Source organism: Acanthochromis polyacanthus, chromosome 4 (genome assembly GCF_021347895.1).
Source record: "Acanthochromis polyacanthus isolate Apoly-LR-REF ecotype Palm Island chromosome 4, KAUST_Apoly_ChrSc, whole genome shotgun sequence".
NCBI lineage: Eukaryota > Metazoa > Chordata > Actinopteri > Pomacentridae > Acanthochromis > Acanthochromis polyacanthus.
In genome coordinates, this window is record NC_067116.1 from 17,699,868 (window position 1) to 17,719,831 (window position 19,964).

At 40.7% G+C, this 19,964-nt stretch overlaps 1 protein-coding gene across 2 annotated transcripts in view; it reads left to right on the plus strand.

Moving 5' to 3' along the window:
- Positions 1–17,519, plus strand: part of LOC110961574 (glypican-5-like) — a 70,212-nt gene extending 52,693 nt beyond the window's left edge. For both annotated transcript variants that reach the window (XM_022209252.2, XM_022209251.2), the window contains exons 10-11: positions 12,352–12,455; positions 14,905–17,519. In XM_022209252.2, coding sequence (XP_022064944.2) covers positions 12,352–12,455; positions 14,905–15,003 — 203 coding nt within the window. In that variant the 3' untranslated portion in view covers positions 15,004–17,519. The remainder of the gene's footprint in view (positions 1–12,351; positions 12,456–14,904) is intronic.
- The last annotated feature ends 2,445 nt before the right edge of the window (positions 17,520–19,964 follow it).

Below are 19,964 nucleotides of genomic sequence, written 5' to 3' on the forward strand. Positions count from 1 at the left end.
ATGCAGAGTGTCTGACTGATGCAGCAGCTTTACCCTGGAAAACCAGGCCAAAGCATTTTCTTTCTATTATGCTTTATTTTCACCTGTAGTCATTAGATTGTTACAACAGCAGAGATTATGTGCAACTAGTTATATATATATATATATATGTATATACATTAGTATATGAATATTAGAGAAAAGAATTCTAGTTTCTTTTTATCTATCGTGGTGAGACAGTATTTAAAGCATAGAACTGTTCACAGTGTATAATGTTCATAGATCATATTTGTTTTACCAACCAAAGCTCCTACTGGAAACTAAATGAAGAATAACTGTGGTTACATTTTTTGTGTGTTTTCCTGTCAATAAACCCCATTAAACACATAAACCAGAAACAAACTGATCCTAACAGGTGTCTCCAAAGCCTTTATGTCATAAAGCTCCATTGTTTTGAAATCGCATCAGTGAGCCGCACCAGTGTGACATGTGCTTTATTAGAGAAATATGTAGTTTATTTTGAGTGCAGCCCACATGTACTTTATTGTTGCTGTAAATACTTGACACCACACAGTGGCTGAAAATAATCCCCAATGCCCTAGCTACAGAGACTATAACCGTTGTCTACACCAGACTGTAAACATGTCCATTTCTGCTATAAACCTTGACATTCTAACATGGGGGCTCTGTAGGGATTGATTCAATTCTGGGGCCAGCCTCAAGTGGTCATTTGAGAAACTGCAGTTTTTGTCACTTTTGCATTGGCCTAATTTTTCAGCCCCAGAAGTTGCCACTCGAAATGGCCGTGAGCTGCTTTTTAAGACTAACACATTCAGTCATGAATGGGTTGGGGGTTTAAAGGACAGGACGAGCAAAATGTATCAGAAGGACCAACACATTATTGGTTTTGGTATTTTCAAAAGATTTTTTAACAAAGACAGATATATTAAATAATGTGCTCCCAGCTTTGTCCTTAAACCCCTAACATTCTCCATTTTATGTTCATTAAAATGTGATTAATTTTATTCAATGGGCTCTTACGATGAAAACTGTGTGTAGGAAATAGTGATTGAACAAGTATGTGTCCTTACAGATGACAGAAAAGGTAAGAAACTAGTATTTAGTTGTGTTCACACTCTTGTTGTAAAGCAGGGAACTGTTTTTGCTGTGATTTTACCTGATCTAAAAATGGTTTATATTGTATGCATTGTGGTTTCACAATGTGTAGTTTGTTAGCCTTGATTTGAGTGCCATTTAAAATACATCATTCCAGCTGATGAGTGATGAAGGATAACGGTCATAGATAGAAAATGCTCTCCAACTGTCCAGTTTGCTCTTTCTAGCCATCTAGCCAAATGTTGCACCTCCTTGACTATCAATAACACGACCAAGGAAAATAATCTAGGCAGCAATTTAGCAATGTTTCCCCCCAAACAAATTTAGCAAAACTAATAGGATGTAAATGTATTTTGAAGCATAACTGAGATCTCCTCATTATTTATCATCTAGCTGGTATTTCTCTTTTAACTTCTGGCCTTTTCCTACTCTCAGTACTTTAGTTGTTTTGTTTACGTCGCTCAGGTTTCACAGCTTGAGACTTCAGCTGCCACACGCATACATGTGCACATATAGAATGATAAGAGCTAACGGTAGGTGTAGCGAGAATGAGAGACAATCATAAATGATACGCTCCCACGCTGTGTGTGTGTGTTCAGCATGTGGCAGTGGTTCATAAGCAGTGGAGTTAAATGATAGATCCCTAAGGTGGGAGACGCGGCTCATTAAAGAATTATACATTCACTTTGCTCTTGCTCTGTCTTTCTCAGTCCAAGTGAAAAACTGCTCTCTTCTTTGTTCAACATGCCCACAGAGAAATAGAAGACGTGAACTTTACATGAGATGCCGCACATCGCAGAATTCCTGTTTATTAGCAATGCGTATGGTCGATTCCTTACACACAAGCTATCAACACACCCATCACCCTTATCAGGCATCTCCTCTATTGCCTGTCATGTCCTACTGGTTGCCTGTCTGCTTGTCTATCAGCCTGTCTGTTTGCCTATTTCCTGCTTGCCTGTCTCTCTGTCTGACCCTCTGCTTGTCTCTCCACCTCAGTGGGTTTGTTCATGCAACTCTGATTAGACATCATCTGTTTATTAGTCCTCTCCTCTGCAGGGATGTTGTTATTCCCTTTCTTGACCTTTTGAGAGAAGCCTGCTGCCCTTGCTTTGTTTAGCTGCACCTCCAACAACACCCTCACTGGCTGCTGTTGATGTGCAGCCTTCAAAGACTCATTCGTCTCTGTTCATTCTTTCATCTCCCTCCAATCACAGTTAGTCCCTCGCTGCCTTCGCGGCTCCGTCTTCATCTCGTTTTTTTTCTCTGCATGTTTCCACCCAATGTTTTATGATTCGTCTTGAGGCTATGATTAACCTGGGTGAGTGTGACCTTCAGAAGACATTCCACTGCAAGTCAAAGCGGTAACTGCTATTATAATCCACATTATGTGAAAACAAGCACTAACTGTTAACCTGGATGATACTTCATAGCACGTGGTGTTACTGCAGAGTAAATATTGGAGAAATCGAGAAGATGGTGGAGATCCATCCATCCATTCTCTATACACCGCTTTATCCTCACTAGGGTCGCGGGGGTGCTGGAGTCTATCCCAGCTGACTCGGGCGAAGGCAGGGGACACCCTGGACAGGTCACTAGTCTGAAGATGGTGGAGATGCACACCCAAAAATTTGACCCAGCTGTTGTCCATAATCACTGAAAAAATACACAAGTTTGTAATTTAATACTCGTTTTGGGGAGATAAGCCAGCTGATTAATTTGATTATGATGTTGTAATTAGGGCTGGGACTTCAACACGTTAGTTTTGATTAACTGATTACAGAAAAAATAATGTGTTAAAAGAAATAATGTGTTTAATCGCACCTTTCTCAGTTCCCTAATTTCTGGCACACCAATAACATTGATGCACACTCCAGCCTGATAGGAGGCAGTAAGAAATCTGAAGTCCGTATGGTAGCCACAAAGAAGTTGCACAGGACGCACTGAGTGATGTCAGCACAAGAAAGTTTGTTGAACAGTGAATCAAGGCGAGACCACACTGAGCTTGTTGCGAGGAAAATTTGCTTTTAAAAATCTTCAGGATGGCAGCTTGGATAAAAGCGTGGTTGTGTGCAAATTGAGCAACAAAGAGTTTTCTTATCAACGCAGCACTTCAAGCCAACAGTATCACCTCGATGTAACACGTTAGCACCAGAGCTAACGTTAACTACGACAGTCCTGGTAGCAGCAAATGGTGTAGCTATCCCATAATAGGCCACTTTTCAAGACACGGAAAGTGCTGAAGTTTATAAAAAGTTTTAAAATATTGAATATAATCGCTATAATTACACTTTGAGTTTGCAGTAATCTGTGAATGTAGTAGACAGATGAAAAATGCAGATAAATATAAATGAAACTAACATTTTTGCTGTTTAAATTCATCCATCCATTCTCTATACACCGCTTTATCCTCACGAGGGTCACGGGGGTGCTGGAGCCTATCCCAGCTGACTCGGGCAAAGGCAGGGGACACCCTGGACAGGTCACCAGTCTGTCGCAGGGCTATATATATAGACACACAATCACACTCACATTCACACCTACGGGCAATTTAGAGTCATCAATTAACCTCAGCATATTTTTGGACTGTGGGAGGAAGCCGGAGTGCCCGGAGAAAACCCACGCATGCACAGGGAGAACATGCAAACTCCATGCAGAAAGATCCCAGGCTGGGATTTGAACCGGGGATCTTCTTGCTGCAAGGCGAAAGTGCTAACCACTACTCCAATGTGCAGCCCTGTTAAGTTCATGTATGTGTCTATTCAACAATTCAGTCGTCAATCAAAATTTATTTGAATTGAAAATCTTTGCTTATTGTGTCAAATATTGCTATTTGACAAAAAATGTGATTAATCACGATTAATTCATTACAAAGCCTCTAATAATTAGATACATTTTTTTTAATTGCGTCCCACGACTAATTGTAATACAGACATCACAATTATCCATCCTTAGTCAATTCCAGCAAACTTTAGATCATCTGCTCCATTGCAGGACTTTTATAAGTGATGTGTTATAGTAAGCAGAACACAGAGCAAAGAAACCATTAGGTATCATTAAGAATACCTTCTGTGAGGTAAATTGTATTTTAAAGTAAATACATCAGTCAGATTTGTTGAAACTGTACTTTCTGATTTTGATTGAGTAGCTCAGTTTGATTGATTATTCACCACTAGAGCTAAAAAATGATAGACATGAAGAAGTCCTTGAAGAAACGTATTAAAATTTCACCCCGAATAAATAAGACTGACTGAGTCAGTCGATTTACATTGACTGATTCCTGACTAAAAGAGCCACCAAGCAGGTCAAAGTTTCAGTTATTCTGTGAAAAATCTCAACATCTACTTGATGGAGTGAGAAATTTGGCAAAGACATCCATAGTTACCAGATATGTGTTGTCATGACACTGGTGATTCTTTGACTTTATCTGTGGTAACATTTGGAGTTTTTAAAGAATCTAAACTAACTAATCTAATCTTTGCCCTTTTGCTTCATACAGCCTATCTTCCGTGGTGTGATCTTGGATAAACAGTTCAGCTCAGTCTAACACTAACTTTTCTCAGTTAAGACTTTTAGCCAAGTTAAACCCTATCTTTCGCCGAAAGCCTTCAATATTATTGCCATTATTACCTCCTATTAGACTATTGTAATTCTTTGGATGTGAGTGTAGAACAGTTGTTTCTTTAGTGCCTGCAGCTGGTACAAAAACAGCTGCTTGTCTTTTAATAGAAATGAAACACCAGTATTTCCCTATTTTCACTTTTGTTTCTTCTTTCTGTTTCAGGATTTCAGATAAGTTTGTTTTTTAAATTTTCACATGGGTTAACACTGCCGTATCTAGCAAAACTTGCAACGTCATATCATCAACCAAGCAGATGTGGTGGATGTTCTGAGATACAGGCTCATAAATAGAGAATTACTCAGACTTGTGAAACTTTTAGGTCACTGCTGAAGCCCAACTTTTTCTCATTGACTTTTGATTTGAGGAGGTATTGGCACCATGACATTACATTTTTACTTTGTTGTATTTTTTCACATTAATCTTTTTAGTCATTGTGTTTTTTGTGGTTTTATTGTTTGCTATTTTAATTATTCAACACCTCTCTAGAATTCATATTGCTGTCAAATGTGCTTTTGAAATAAATTTGACGTAATCATATCTATTTGGGGGCTGCACAGTGAATGGTTGTTAGCACTGTCGCCTTGCAGCAAGAAAAGTTCCAGCTTATGTCTCAGCCTGGGCCTGGGATCTTTCTGCATGGAGTTTGCATGTTCTCCCTGTACATGTGTGGGTTTTCTCCGGGTTCTCCGGCTTCATCCCACAGACCAAAAACATGCTGAGGTTAATTTGTTATTCTAAATTGTCCGTAGGTGTGAATATGAGTGTGATTGACTGTCTCTATATGTAGCCCTGCCATAGACTGGTGACCTGTCCAGGGTGTCCCCTGCCTTTACCCTAAGTCAGCTGGGATAGACTACAGCCCCCCATGACCCTAATGAGGATTAAGCGGCGTATAGATAGATGGATATCTGTTTGGCGACCCCTTTTCTTTTCATGTAGTGTAATCAACAGGTCTAAATTTACTTCATGACCTCCAATGCTTCACATCTGCTGTCCTTTGTATTTTCTTGCTAGATAAAATTGTTCACACAACTAACCTTAGCTTAACGAAGATTGTGAACATGGCGAACATCCTACCTGCTAAACATCAGCATCTTAACATTGGTACTGTGAGCATGCTAGCTCTGCATTAGCATTTAGTGTCTATTACAGCCTCACAGAGCTATTAACAGGCTGTGGTCTTCATGGAAATAATCAGTTCTCTGAGTTCCTTTTAGGTTTTGTGCTTTATGGCTTGATGTATTTCTTTGTCAAGTTAAATGTCGGTTATCTCTCCATATTGTGCCTATTCTGACCGGAGAAAGCTACACCAATGATATCAGTAACCTTTTGTAATGTGAACAAATGCGTGTAGAGATTTTTCCTTCGAAACGTACAAAATGGAGTTTCTAACAATTGACAGGGTTTGTTTTAAACCACACCATGATTTTTAAGATTAACCAAGTAGCTTTGATACCTAAACTTATCCAAAAAGCAGGTCAAAACACAAGTCAAAAAGCAATACTATAACAACGGTTAAAGATAAAACTCAAACTTAAATCTCCTTGCTACAAATCCCCTGATTTTGGCCACCAGCAGATCCCAAACCTCCAAATGTAGGCTTTCGTTCTTATTTGTAGGTGCAAAATCATTGCTTCATTAAGTGAGATGATAACAAAGCATCTTCAATAAGATACAGAGCCTACTGTGGTGGAAGATGACCCTACTATATGTACAGGAATGATACGCAATGATCACACTTGCCATCATAACATTCAAAATAGGTGTTTCAGTTGGAAAATCGACATGACATGAACTCTCTCAACATAAAACCCAACAATTCATGCCGTATCGTATGCAAATTTAACACGGATTTACATCTCTGAGATGTCCCCTTCAAAGTATTTATTGTGTAGAATAGTTAGAGCTCCTTAAAGTCATCATATTTGTCACATACTACCATCCAATACAGCACAGTAAAGGCTTACTAAATTGCTTAAAAATATCATGGCAAATTACCCACATGAATAATTTTAGCATCTATAGATTCCCATCAGCGTGAGTAAATTAAACAAGCATGCTGATTTGATTAAATTCTTTCTTAAAGTCAATAAATGACATTTATGACAGACCACAGTGAGTAATGTTGAATAATAACAGAATATTAGAATCCCATTACTTTTACTGCCAGGTTCAGCACAGTACAGAAAGCAGGCAGTGTCAAAGGTGATAGAATTTATTCTTAATGTATATTTACTACGAAGTTCACTGTGTATTGTCTCCTTTCTGTCTTTGTCTACTTTTATATTTTGCTATCGTTATATAATTTGATTCTGATAAGGACTTGCTGAGGGTATAATCTTCAGCTACCTTCTACCATGCTCTTTCTGCTCTCTGTGTGTGTGTGTGTGTGTGTGTGTGTGTGTGTGTGTGTGTGTGTGTGGTATGTGCGATCATGTGCTTGTGTGTGTGTGTGTGTGTGGGCGTGCATGTGTTTGTGTTTCCTCCCTGGGGAACTGAGGCTGAAGTAATGAAATGCTCATTACTGATTCAGCTGGAAATGCTTGGGATACATTTACATGCCTACACACACACACACACACACACACACACACACACACACACACACACACACACACACACACACCAGCTATCCAGACGCTTTTCAAGGTCACCTCGCATCATTTGCCTGTGTGTGTCGGTGCGTCTGTGTGTGTGAATGAATGTGTGTCGTATACACAAACTGAGGAGCAACACGATGGGGCATAATTGGGGCCTAAATTGACAGTTCTGTACTATACACCGTAGGCGTCTGATATCAGACACGATCATTAATGCACTGCGTCTTTCTCATTCTCTGTTTCACACACACGCTCACACGCCTCACACACATACATATTCACCTTTGCTGTCAGTTCACTTTTCAACTTTCACTCATCAGATCGTGCCTCGCTGACAGCCTCTCCATCCACACAGACAAACACATGAAGGTGTCTGATCGACCTGAGGTTGCCGTCTGCAGCAGGACAAGACAGTACAAATGCTCTTCCTCTTTGTCGAACGCATCCAAATGCGTTCATTGAGCTCTGCTTTACGCACAGGTCAGGCTGATCAAAGCATAACTAGCGTGTTTCTGTGACGCGCACTGTGTTTATGGGCACACACATGCAGGACATACACAGCGCTGTCTGCTGTTATTAGGAAGGAGCTGTGTTGTCAGGAGGGTTTTGTTTCAGATGGCTGACTGGAGGAATGCATGAAAGAGAATTAAACACAGTTATGCTGATGTTTGGTTATTGGCTTTTCTGGAATGGATGCTTTGGTTTTATGCCAAACAGACAGGAATGCTAAAGTCTGAACAATACGAAGGACTGAAAAACCACAGATGCATTGTTGCATGATTTTGAAGCACATTTTATCTCTATCTCAATTCCAAAATGTAATAAAACACGTGGACAGATGGGCACCTGATGAAAGCTTGCAGGTCGCCATCCTAAATTGAATAAAACAACTGACTTAAATGTATGATTTTCAGTGTTTTAAATGATTATTTTGTCTGTAGGTACACTCCTGTATACAATGCATATATTATTTAAAAGCCACTGCAGATTTCAGCTTTGTAGGGTTGGCTTGAATAGCAGTTTCTGGGCTCCAGATATTCGGGCCCTATTAATGACCAGTATCCGAATATTCGGGCCGTTCCGTAGCAGTATTCGGATCTCAAAATTAATATCTGGATACCACCGTTGGGATCGAATATTCGGATATTCGGGTTCAGTCCTACAGCTTTGACGTAATACTTCAGAAAATCTCCTTTGGACTTGGACAAACAAAAACAATATGCAAACGTGCATATTGTAAAAAGCTAAATGCTTTTTGTTAAAATCTATTTTGATATTTCTATAGCCGGGTTGTTTTCTTGCTTGTCTAAAAGTGTTGCGCAGCATTAATGATTCTCTTTAATCTAATGATCCTCTTACACAGAGTGGGATGGATGCACCTGGACAGCCATGATTTTAAAAGTTAGCCTTCCACAGTGAATAATGCAGTGTGAATGTGTAAAACAAGCAGAACTAATTCCCTTTGTCAACTATCCTTTATGCCGACTAGCTACACTGGTGGCATAAGGCCATTATGCATAGAATGCTTAATTTGTATGTCATGTAGCCCTTTGTGTATTTCACCTGAGGGTGGAAGGAAGTCCAGAAGCAGAGTCAAGCTGGCATTTGTCCAACTGATGATTCAACTTTATGACACTGAGTGAGCAGCCACACCAAAAATAGAAATTTCAAGCTTTCTTTCACTAATTTCACCCAGTGCCTTTTCTCTCACAAACATATTTTTACCAAATCCTGAATATTAGTCTGTTGATCATGTTTTGTGAACATAAATCTGAGTACTCAGTCTCATTGTGTTGATCAGCCAGGCTTTTAGTACATACCAAAAGCCCTGTCACATAAATAATTATATTTTAGACTGATGACTTGGTTTATACCAGGATTGGGTTAGGGTTGGTCCAGTACTGGTTGCGGTCAGTGTTGCGGTAAATCTGCAGGAAGTGAGTGTTAGTCAACACAAGGTCCTCTGAAGCTGTGGAAACGTAGTGTCTGTTTGTGTGTGTGAGATGCACTAAATGCTTGGCAGCCAGTCTGTTTCCTGTGGGTCACCACAACTCTGATTTATGGCTCTGCTCCACCTGCTTGGCATCCTTACTGTCACCCCTGGGTGAACACTTCACTTGAATCCAATTCCATTTTTATCTTATTATTTTGGAAAAGTATCTAAATTACAAGCCGATGGTGAAGAGGACGTATTTATTTGCTTGGAAAGGAGGGGACGATGAATCACTGCCTTCATGTTTTCACCAGCCTTCCTCTTCAGCCACTACAGTACATGGTGACCATTTGTGTCCCTACTTGTAAACTGTCAGCTCAGCTCCTGTGGGGATGTAAACTGTGCATGAATGGAGTGGGTAGCTGTTCATATGCTGGACGGCAGGAACAAGGCTAGAACTTCTGGTTGATCTCCTATAGCACTGACCCGGATACTGCAATTCACTGACTGGATCCCTCAAATGTCACTCCTGAATTCTTATTATCACACACACACACACACACACACACACACACACACATACACATACACATACACGCACACGCACACGCACACACACACACACACACACACACTCATTGCTCATTGCAGCAAAGGTTAAACTACCCCATGAGTGGTATTGTTCATCACTCATCTCTTGCTGTGTGTGTCTGTGTGTGTGCACGTCTTTCCAGCCAATCTGCCATATGTGACATGTTCTGGATTGTTGCTAAGAGACAAACATGCTGAAGGGCATGTAGGAGGAGTCAGCATGTTGCGACCCGCATCAAAAGACACACACACGCACACAAACACACAGGAGGACGTGCACATGTGCATGCAAAGCAACCGGGGTGACGTAGACTTTATCAAATCAATCTAATTATGAACCTGAAAGATGGAAATGTTTTAAGTTTTGTCGACATTTCACTGACCAAACAATCTATAGTTTGATCTGTTGTTTAAATGAAAGCTAATGTGTTGATATTGGAATTGATTGTTAATGGAAATGATCAGTAGTTGCTGTGACAGTGGCAGTGTTTATGGAGTGTATCAACTCAGCTTATAGTCCTCACTTGGACTGTGTTTTTCTTTAGTCAGCGGGGGAAAGTACTCAGGTTGTGAACTTTAGCAATTCTGCAGCATAAAAAAATCTTTCTTGCTGGTGTTACTTTGACACATATCGCCCATCTAGACATCGCTCCAGACCAATACCTCACGGCAACACCACTCCCCAATGGTATGGCCTTCCTCAGCAGAACATTGTGCTCCACTACACCACCAAATCTGCTCACATACAGCTCGAGGAACACAACCAAGAGCCCAAAGTGTTGGCTCTGACTTTAAACTCCCTGCATTATCTAATCAAGAATCTGCAAAATCTAGCGGAGGCCCAACCCAGCAGCACACAGCACCCAGAAGCCAATGTCCTGAGCCTGACACCACCAGACACCACCCTGACATCCCTCTCTCAGGTGGTCATGGTGGCACTAGAGGAACCTACAATATATTAGGCCGATGGACAGGCCAATGCCTTAAAACTTAAATTAAGAGATTGAGCTCCAGTAGTATGCATTTTCCTCTTTGTAGCACAAGTTTTTAAAATTACTTTTCCCTCAGTCATTACTCTGGTGCCAAATTTGTCTTGAAATAAAAGTAATTCACTTACATGCTCTTTGGGAAAATGATTTTTCCCCTATTCTCATTTACACGTGCTCAGCGTAAGAGCAAAGGAAGTTCAGTGAACAGATCCTGTGCTAAAATTGGCACAAGTAGGCCCAGCTACACTCATCTTTGTGGAGAATCAGACACAATACGACCCAGTTCTGTTCCCTCAACAGGTTCAAACCAGATGTGATTCAAGGTTTTCAGTTCTGATGGGAACAGATGGACACAAAACAGACCACACACACACACACAAACACGCACACACAGACATTTGTGCAGCTATGAACCCAGTGTCCCATATTGCTCCATGCTGCTATTTGTCAAGAGCACACAATAAAGGACAGATGCCTGCTCTGAGTAAATCATCTAAATCATCAGCACAGACACGGGCAAAAACAAAAACACATCATGCGTCTTGCATACTGTTTTATTTTTTGACATGCAGGAGAGTATCGATGTCTGTGTTTTGAATTTCTCATGTTTTGTTTGTGCATATAAAGGTGTCTTCCTGCTGTTTTTTATATGTCATACTGTGAGATCTAATATTTGTATGAGTGTGTGAATATTAACAAAATCACCTCATTCCTGAGCAACTGAAAGAGCCTCTTTGTCTATTGTACTGCAGGACAATGTGCATTGTAAGAGACTGAATCAGATTTCTTCCCAGGCAGGTGTGTATGTGTGTTTGTGCCAAGATGTTAGAGAAAAAGAGCATGTTGTGACTGAGTGTTTTTGTGATAGTGCAGGTACCAGAACGTCTGTGGCTGATGAGTGTTACTTGTGTGTGTGTGTGTGTGTGTGTGTGTGTGTGTGTGTGTGTGTGTGTGTGTGTGTGTGTGTGTGTATGTGTGTATGTGTGTGTGTGTGTGTGTGTGTGTGTGTGTGTGTGTGTTTTGCCAGCGGCTCAGTCTGTCTCCCTGGTGTCCTAATCCACTCATTTACCTGATTTTCTCCCAGGAGGAGCCTGCATGTGAAAGCGTTAAAGCAGCTGGTTAAGTCCAGCCGCGCTCCCAATAAATGAAGCAACGTTTCGCACATCTGTGCGTGTTAGAGTGTGTTTATGTGTGTAAGGTAACAGCATTCGCACTGTGCGAAGCTGTGGGTGGGTGGGGTGAAATCCATAAATCTTTCAGGTCTAAACAACAACAAAACAGCCATAAATAATGCAAGATTTTGTGCAATCATAAGGCTAAAAACAGGAAGAGAAATTACTTCCACAAATCTTCCCTCTTAATTTTGGTTTTTGTTAGATTGCAAAGCCTCAAACATATTTTTGTTCCTTTAATTGATCTTTCCAGACATCTTAACTTAGGGCTCATAGCTAAGATTCTATGCTGTGTCATTTTGTGTACTGTTGTAATTCTATATATTGTCATATTTTGGCGTCTGTTCAGGTGATGAGACCAGTGATGCACCCAGCGGTCATAGTCCAGGAACCAAGGACGTGGCTCCTCCTCCTCGTCGCCCAGTCCCTCCTCAGCACCTCTCACCTCCCCAGGTGGGCGAAAAATTTACGACCACAGTTCAGACAATAAGTAAACATCACAGATTTCCCCAAGAAATTGGTTAGCAGACGTGGCAGTAGCTCTTTCCGCATTTTAAACACTCCGAATGCAATCAAAGTGTCTTTCAGCGTGAGAATGGCTTCAAGCAGGTATGTGAATGAGAATGCATGCGGCAGCAGGCGGGAGGCAAATCCCACACATTAACACATGTGACTGCACAGAGAAGAGGCTGATTCGAAAAGCTCGGTTTTTGACAACCGTATCGATTTTTTGCCGACTTCCACGCAGCATTTGGGACGGATCTTTGGTTGCGCGTTCGTGTAGCTGATTCTGCAGCCTGAATCTCTGACTGTTTTCCAATACTTTTCAGTTTATTTCACACCCCCGCTTCTTCCCACAACATTGCAATGAGCTGCTCTGATTAATTACTGAGGAGTCAGTGTACAGCGTGATCGATTAGTCCATCACCTACTGAGCTCTATCAGACAGATACTGATGCAGCTTGATATCAATATAGTTCTGAGATGACAGTTTCAAAAGTTGCCTCACTCATTAAATTCTGTGCGTGCTGCTTGCTGTGTGATGTAGCACGACGGCTTGTTTTCCTGGAGCACTAATAAGTGAAAAAATTGTGTCATAAAGTAAGTGTAGTAGTTTCATAAAACTGTTATAGCTCTCTTTATTTCAGGCGGTAAATAACACCACAGGAAGCACAGCATTAATTTTGCATATACAGTTAAGCACAACCTGACACATTTTGGTTTTGGCTGCATCTTTGGTACACATGAACACTCTACCTTTCTTTATGGGACCTACAGTTCTTTTACGATTTGTAGTCATAAAACTTGCTAGAAAAATCTGTTTGAAAGCAATGAATTCAATAAAATTCTACATATATATTCTAGGTGGATTCTGTTGGTCGACCTATGATTGATACATATTTATACATCCTTCATTTAACCATTACTCAATCACAGATAGAACGATCAATACATAGATTAATAGATATATATGGATAGTATCTGTCTATTTTTTTCTTTCTATCCATGACAAATTGGCTGATAAAACAGTATGTGTGGACATCTGTGTTTCAATCTGTATCATGGATGGATCCACCATCTATTGGTTTATAATCAGTGAATATTCCAACAGATGGATTGATGAAAGTAGCAAGAGTATATGCACAATAGATTATACATCCAAATGTCAAGGTAAAAATTAACATTGACAAGAAAATGTGGCAACCGTCTTTAGCCCACAGATGAGATTTGCGTATTAGAAATCACATTCACGAGCCACCCGACATTGTTTGGGTGTCTAACAGAGCTCAGTTTGATGGCTGGATGTCTGATTCTGTGAAGAAAGAGAAAAAAATCAGTTTTTAATTAAATATAATTACACTGTGGGCGGCTCAGTTGTAAATCTGTGTTGCACGTAGCCCCAACGTGTAGGGTTTTTCTCAAGCCTAGCTAATACACTACCGTTCAAAAGTAGAAATGTCCTTATTTTTGACAGAAAGACAGAGTTTTTTCAATGAAGATATTATTTAACTAGACGAGCCCTCAGTAGAGGGCAGAACCACGCCCATGCATGACACTCTATCAATTTTGATCATCCTGCGTATATCCCTTCCTACTTGATCTGCTGACCTCTAACTCCACAAGTGAGCAGGGGACCTTAGACTGATCTTCAGTGCCAAGTTTGATTATCCTGACTTCAGCACTTGCAGAGATATCTGACCGGACATACACACACACCCACCCACCCACATACATACATACTTACCCAGCCAGCCTGATACCGAAGCGAATGCAGTAACCCCGCTGACGTACGTCAGGCATGGTTAATTAATCAGAAATCCAGTCTGGACATTGTTAATGTGGTAAATGACTATTCTAGCTGGAAACGGCTGATTTTTAAAAGAATATCTCCATAGGGGTACAGAGGAACATTTCCAGCAACCATCACTCCTGTGTTCTAATGCTACATTGTGTTAGCTAATGGTGTTGAAAGGCTAACTGATGATTATAAAACCTTTGTGCAATTATGTTAACATACAAATAAAAGTGCGAGTTTTCATAGTAAATATAAAATTGCCTGGATGACCCCAAACTTTTAAACTGTAGTGTATATTTTTTAAGTTGGCTACTTAAAAATAGCGGTACATTTTAGGCAACAGGATGGTTATTTAGATGATGTAAGGTTGGATTCGGACTCTTGAACACACAGCTCATTAGTCAATTATGATAAAGCAATTACCTATGTGCTTCCACAACACCTTTGCCCTCTTCGCGGAACCACGTCTACACTTTCTAGAAATTAGTCTTCTGTCAAAGTGGTAAACTGACCAGACACACACTCTGTTTAACCCTGGCACAAATGCACACACTGTTGGTACACTGAAAGTATAATTGCGTAACGTATTTCGTATTTCCCTATGAGGTGGCTGTTCATGGCTCGGCCCACACAACGATGACGTTCGGAGCTTTGACCCTGGTGACCCTGCTGCTCCTACTGCTGTCACCATGGGAACCACGCTGACCGTGAAGAGACAGATCCAGAGATGGACAGAGACAGTAAAGGGTGACAGACAGCCACACGCTGTGTGTTATGTGGCGACGATGAGTACGTGGAGTTTCTGTGAGCTCAGCACGACCGCTCGGGCTGTTTTTTTGTTTTGGGTGGTGAAGCTGGTGGGACGAGCTGCTGGCTCACCACCGCTTCAGGTGCACAGTATGCATTTGTATTACCTGTACTGACCTCTGTATGTGTTCATTTATGTTTAACTCTGATAGGATAGATTGCACAGCACTACTGACTTTTTTTTTTGAAGAGAGATGTAAATACAAATATATATATTATATATTTATATAAAGAATTTCTATAGATAACAATGGCCTGATGTGTAAATAGAGTTTAATATAGAACAGAGCAGACTTGGACATTAAGGGATGTTTGGTTTGTTTGTTTTGACCTTTATAAAAGAAGTCTCCCGCTGAGATCAGAGTCCAGAACAGCGAGGGTTCAAGCTGCAGACCTTCACTGTTACCACACCAGTGCACCTACAGTGAAGGGACACTGCTGAGGATTTACTAATGTGACAGAAAGAGGCTGGAAGAGGACATTGAAACACTTTCTTAAAAGGCAAAACAACCAATTATGTGATGCTTCAGACACATTTACAGATGGTCATGCAGCATAATGAAGACGACCCATCTACCCCTTTCTCCCCACACAAACACGCTCTTTTACTAATGCAAGCTGGATGATTTTTTTTTTAAAAATTCTTCAGCAAGTATGATGAGTTTTAAATGCGTAACACTTCGCTCAAAAACTCTGTCTCCTCTGCTGATTTGTCATTTCAAGGCATATGTGTATTCTTGGAAAAACTAGATAAGACTATTTTCTTCTCGAGATGTGCAGTGTGAAAAATTGTTAAAGCACTACAGGGAGATATGTAACAGCTTTCAGCTCAACATCAATTACACTTCTTCAGCAGGAGAAATAAGAATAAAGGCAGAAAAAGCACCCAGTGCAAGACAAGAAGCAGAAACAATCATCTGCCTTACAATGAATTATTTGACATCTTATTGTCATTTGCAAAAACTGAACTGTTTTGTGCTTTTAAAGGCTGATGAGTCTCCAAGTGTGTATTAATTAAAACTGCTCTGTCCTGCAATTAGATTATATATATAAAACATCCAACAAAACACTGTATTCAATTCAATAAAATTGAATTGAATTGAATTGAATTGAACTGTATAGTTAAGGGTTTTTTTCTATGTCTTGTGATCAGAGAAACCCAGATCAAGACGTGTGGACTAAGTGTAATTCATATTAATTAGGATTATCAAATCCTCCTGGGCTCTCTGTTGAGTCCCTCTCCCCTCAGACTGCACACAACAGCAGGACTGGCAACTGGAATACTGATTAAATACACTCAAAGGGTGCAAATGAACCAACTGAAGGACGGTGTGCATTTCTGTCAGTGGGTGACTGGCTCTCTTCTGTGATTCATGTATTACCTACCTGCTTCCTTGTGGTTTCACGCTGTAGCTGCAGTCATTTTTGTCTTTGATGATTTGCTGTAAAACTTTTGAGAATGTGTCTGCTTTCATCACCTGACACGGTTTATTTATGAGGGAATGTGACTGACACAAGAGACGACTGAAAAAATACCATTAAGAGCTTAGGTTTGTGAGTTATCTGGGCAGCCAGCCCAAATACCATCTTAGCCAGCGGGGTGCTTTTACAACATAATCTTCCAACAAATGTGCTATTATTTGATTACTATTTAGGCGTTATACCTAAATGAGATGAGGTTTTGGATTCAAGCCAGCCCTTCCATCCAACTCAGCTCCTGCGAGGCGACCTTGTGCGTAAACAAACTGCCAAATGCACACGTGGAGACCCTGAACAGGATGAGTGGACAGAGAAAATATAGAAGTACGCAGTATTTTCACAAACCGTGGCACTACCACTGTGGCTACCGACACGTTTTGAAGGGGATTCTAAAATGTAAAAAATATATATTTTCATATATTTTATAATCTTATGAAGTCTGTTTTCATTTTTGCCATAAAATATTGAGCTTTTATCGAGCAAAATAGTCAAAATTCAAATGATTATCTGGAATGTGAGGATAAAACTGATAAATTGGGGTTACAAGTTGTTCTTGTGTGCTTGCTCGCCTGCTACAGTTGTAAGAATCTTGTATATGAATTGTAGCCACAATACTTCAAAAATACACTGACTGTGAGCTTCTGCTGTGTCATTGCTAAATAAAATCAATAAATCTACCTTATCCAAGTTTAACAGCTCTATTAGTTTAGAGAACCTAATTTTTGTTGTTCTGTAGCGGTATGCAGGGCACCGGGACGCAACAACCGGCCTTTTAGCTGCAGCTGTGGTTCATTCAAACCACTGTGTTCATGTAAACTAAACCAGTAACTCTGATGTGCCACTTACTACTGTAATACTCTGTGTGTCCCGCTACTCTGTTGTGTTGATAATCACCAGTTGGATATCCTCAGTAATAAAATGTGTTTTCAAATACACATTGCCGTTTTGTTCTTTATGCAGAGTGTGGAAGAAGTGTCAGTGGAAGATGGGAGCCACCCACAACTGGAACAGATGTGTGAAATAGAAAACGGGAAACAGTGAATACAGACACATCTTAAAGGCAGCCGGTTGTAGCTTCAACGTAGCATGAATTAACATCACCGTGTTCAGCTCAGCTACTGCAGCCAAAATGAACAGTGCTGGCCTTGGCCTTTTTTGCTCTCGTCACCAAAACACAGTGAAATGTGAAAATTCAAAGCTGTAGAGAGAATAGATTAGATTTGAGAGCAAATAACAGATTATAACAGTGAGTCAGCATGTACTGATGGGCCTGTTCTAAAACATTTCAATTACAACTCTTCTAAATTTGACTTCTTAAGCATATTAACTTCAAAAAACAACGTGGGAGGGAAAAAATGACATAGAGGTGGTCCTATATTTGGACAAGGCCCCTTTACACAGAGTTACTAATAGGGTGACCTTTCTTTGTACAGCTTCCCTTCCTGTTCACTCTTTGAGCTGCAGTAGGCAAAAATAGTCACACCAAGAGGCATTTTGACATCTGGTTTCCTCAGGGATTATAAGAGAGTCCTCTACTGAACCCTTCTAGTCGCAAATACGACTGCACTGCCTGGCCAAAAAAAAAAAAAGTCACCACATGGATTTAACTAAGCAATAGGTAAGAGCCTTCCATTGGATATTTGATGAATATGTATCAAGTCACTACCGGAAGAGATCAGCATTGGTATAGAACTACTAGTCTAGTGCAAGACTTTCAAGTATCTAGGGAGTACTGTTTCAGAGAATGCTAAGCTAGAGGACGAAATATCACTCAGAATGGGAAGAGCGAGCGCTGTGTTTGGAAACTTGAGGGAGAGACTGTGGAACGGTCGACGTGTCTATCCATGTGAAATGCAAAGTGTGCAGAGAGTGACAGTACTGGCTACTCTACTGTACGGTGCTGAAACTTGGACTGTCTACAGAGTGCAGATAAAGAAACTAAACACATACGCGATGAGACAGGTTCAAGCCATAATGAACATCTCATGGAGAAACAAGATAACCAACATAGAAGTGTTGAAACGAGCTGGTCTACCATCAGTGGAGGACATGCTAATACAGATGAACCTGAGATGGCTTGGACATGGTGAAAGTTGGACCACCAGCGTGTCCCTCGTCAGTTACTGTACTCACAGTTATGCAGGGGCAAACGCAATCAGGGTAGACCAAGGCTCAGATTTAAAGACACTGTAAAGATTAACTTGAAGAAACTGGGTGTAGACAGGAGTTCCAGGCAGCGGAAGGCTAAGGACAGAGCTGCGTGGAGGGATCTGATCACATCTAAATGAAACATTCATTGTCACTACGACAGACTGCTATGATGAATACGTTTCAGCTGCAACAACTTATTTAACTCTAGCTGCTGCAGTGAAGAGCTTCTCATTTCTTAAACAAACAACCACAGGCAGACACATCCTGTGGTTGTGGAAAAGATGTTAGTCTGGGTCAAAGGGTCAAATTATTGTCCAGCAAAGAAAACAAGTAAGGAGATTTCTGAAACTACTAAAATCAGGTTAAGAACTGTCCAATGCATTATTAAAACTTTGAAGAACAGTGGTGAACCATCGTCTTTGAGGAAGAAATGTGGTCGGTCATGTGGTCTGATGAGTCCAGATTTACCCTGTTCCAGAGCGATGGGTGCACCAGGGTAAGAAGAGAGGCAGATGAAGTGATGTATTCATCATGTCTAGTGCCTACCAGCCTGTGGCGGTTAGGGTTATGATCTGGGGTTGGTCAGGTTCAGCAACGTTCTGTTCCCAAAGAATGAGGTCAGCTGACTACCTGAATCTACTGAATGACCAGGTCTTTCCATCAATGGAGTTCATCTTCCCTGATGGCATGGTCATGTTCCAAGATGACGATGCCAGGATTTATGGGGCTCACATTGAGAATAAGTGAATCAGGGAGCATGAGATGTCATTTTCACACATGGATTGACCTCCACAGAGTCCAGACTTCAGTCCCATTGAGAATCTTAGGGATGTGCTGGAGAAGGCTTTGTACAGCGGTCCGACTCTTCCCTTAATGAAACGATGCCACAGTGGATGAGTGTTGTCCTCAATGTTAAAGACAGTCCAATTGAATATTAGAGTGTGTGACTTCTTTTGTTGGCTGGGCAGTGTATTTGCTGCTGTTTTTTCTCTCTCCCCTGACCTCGGTGATTTAAAAACCTGTGACTAGCCAAGGTCACCTGTCACAGCTAGACTTCCTGAAGCCTGAAAACAGAACCAAGAGGAGGTGAAGAAGTCTAGCTTCCTCTTTAAGCACTTAAACTACAAAATACCGAGGGCTTATTATGGAATTTTTTCCTTAAAGATGCCAGATTTAAGTAGCTTTAAAGTTGCTGAAATCTTCTCACTGTCTGACATTTCCACATTTAT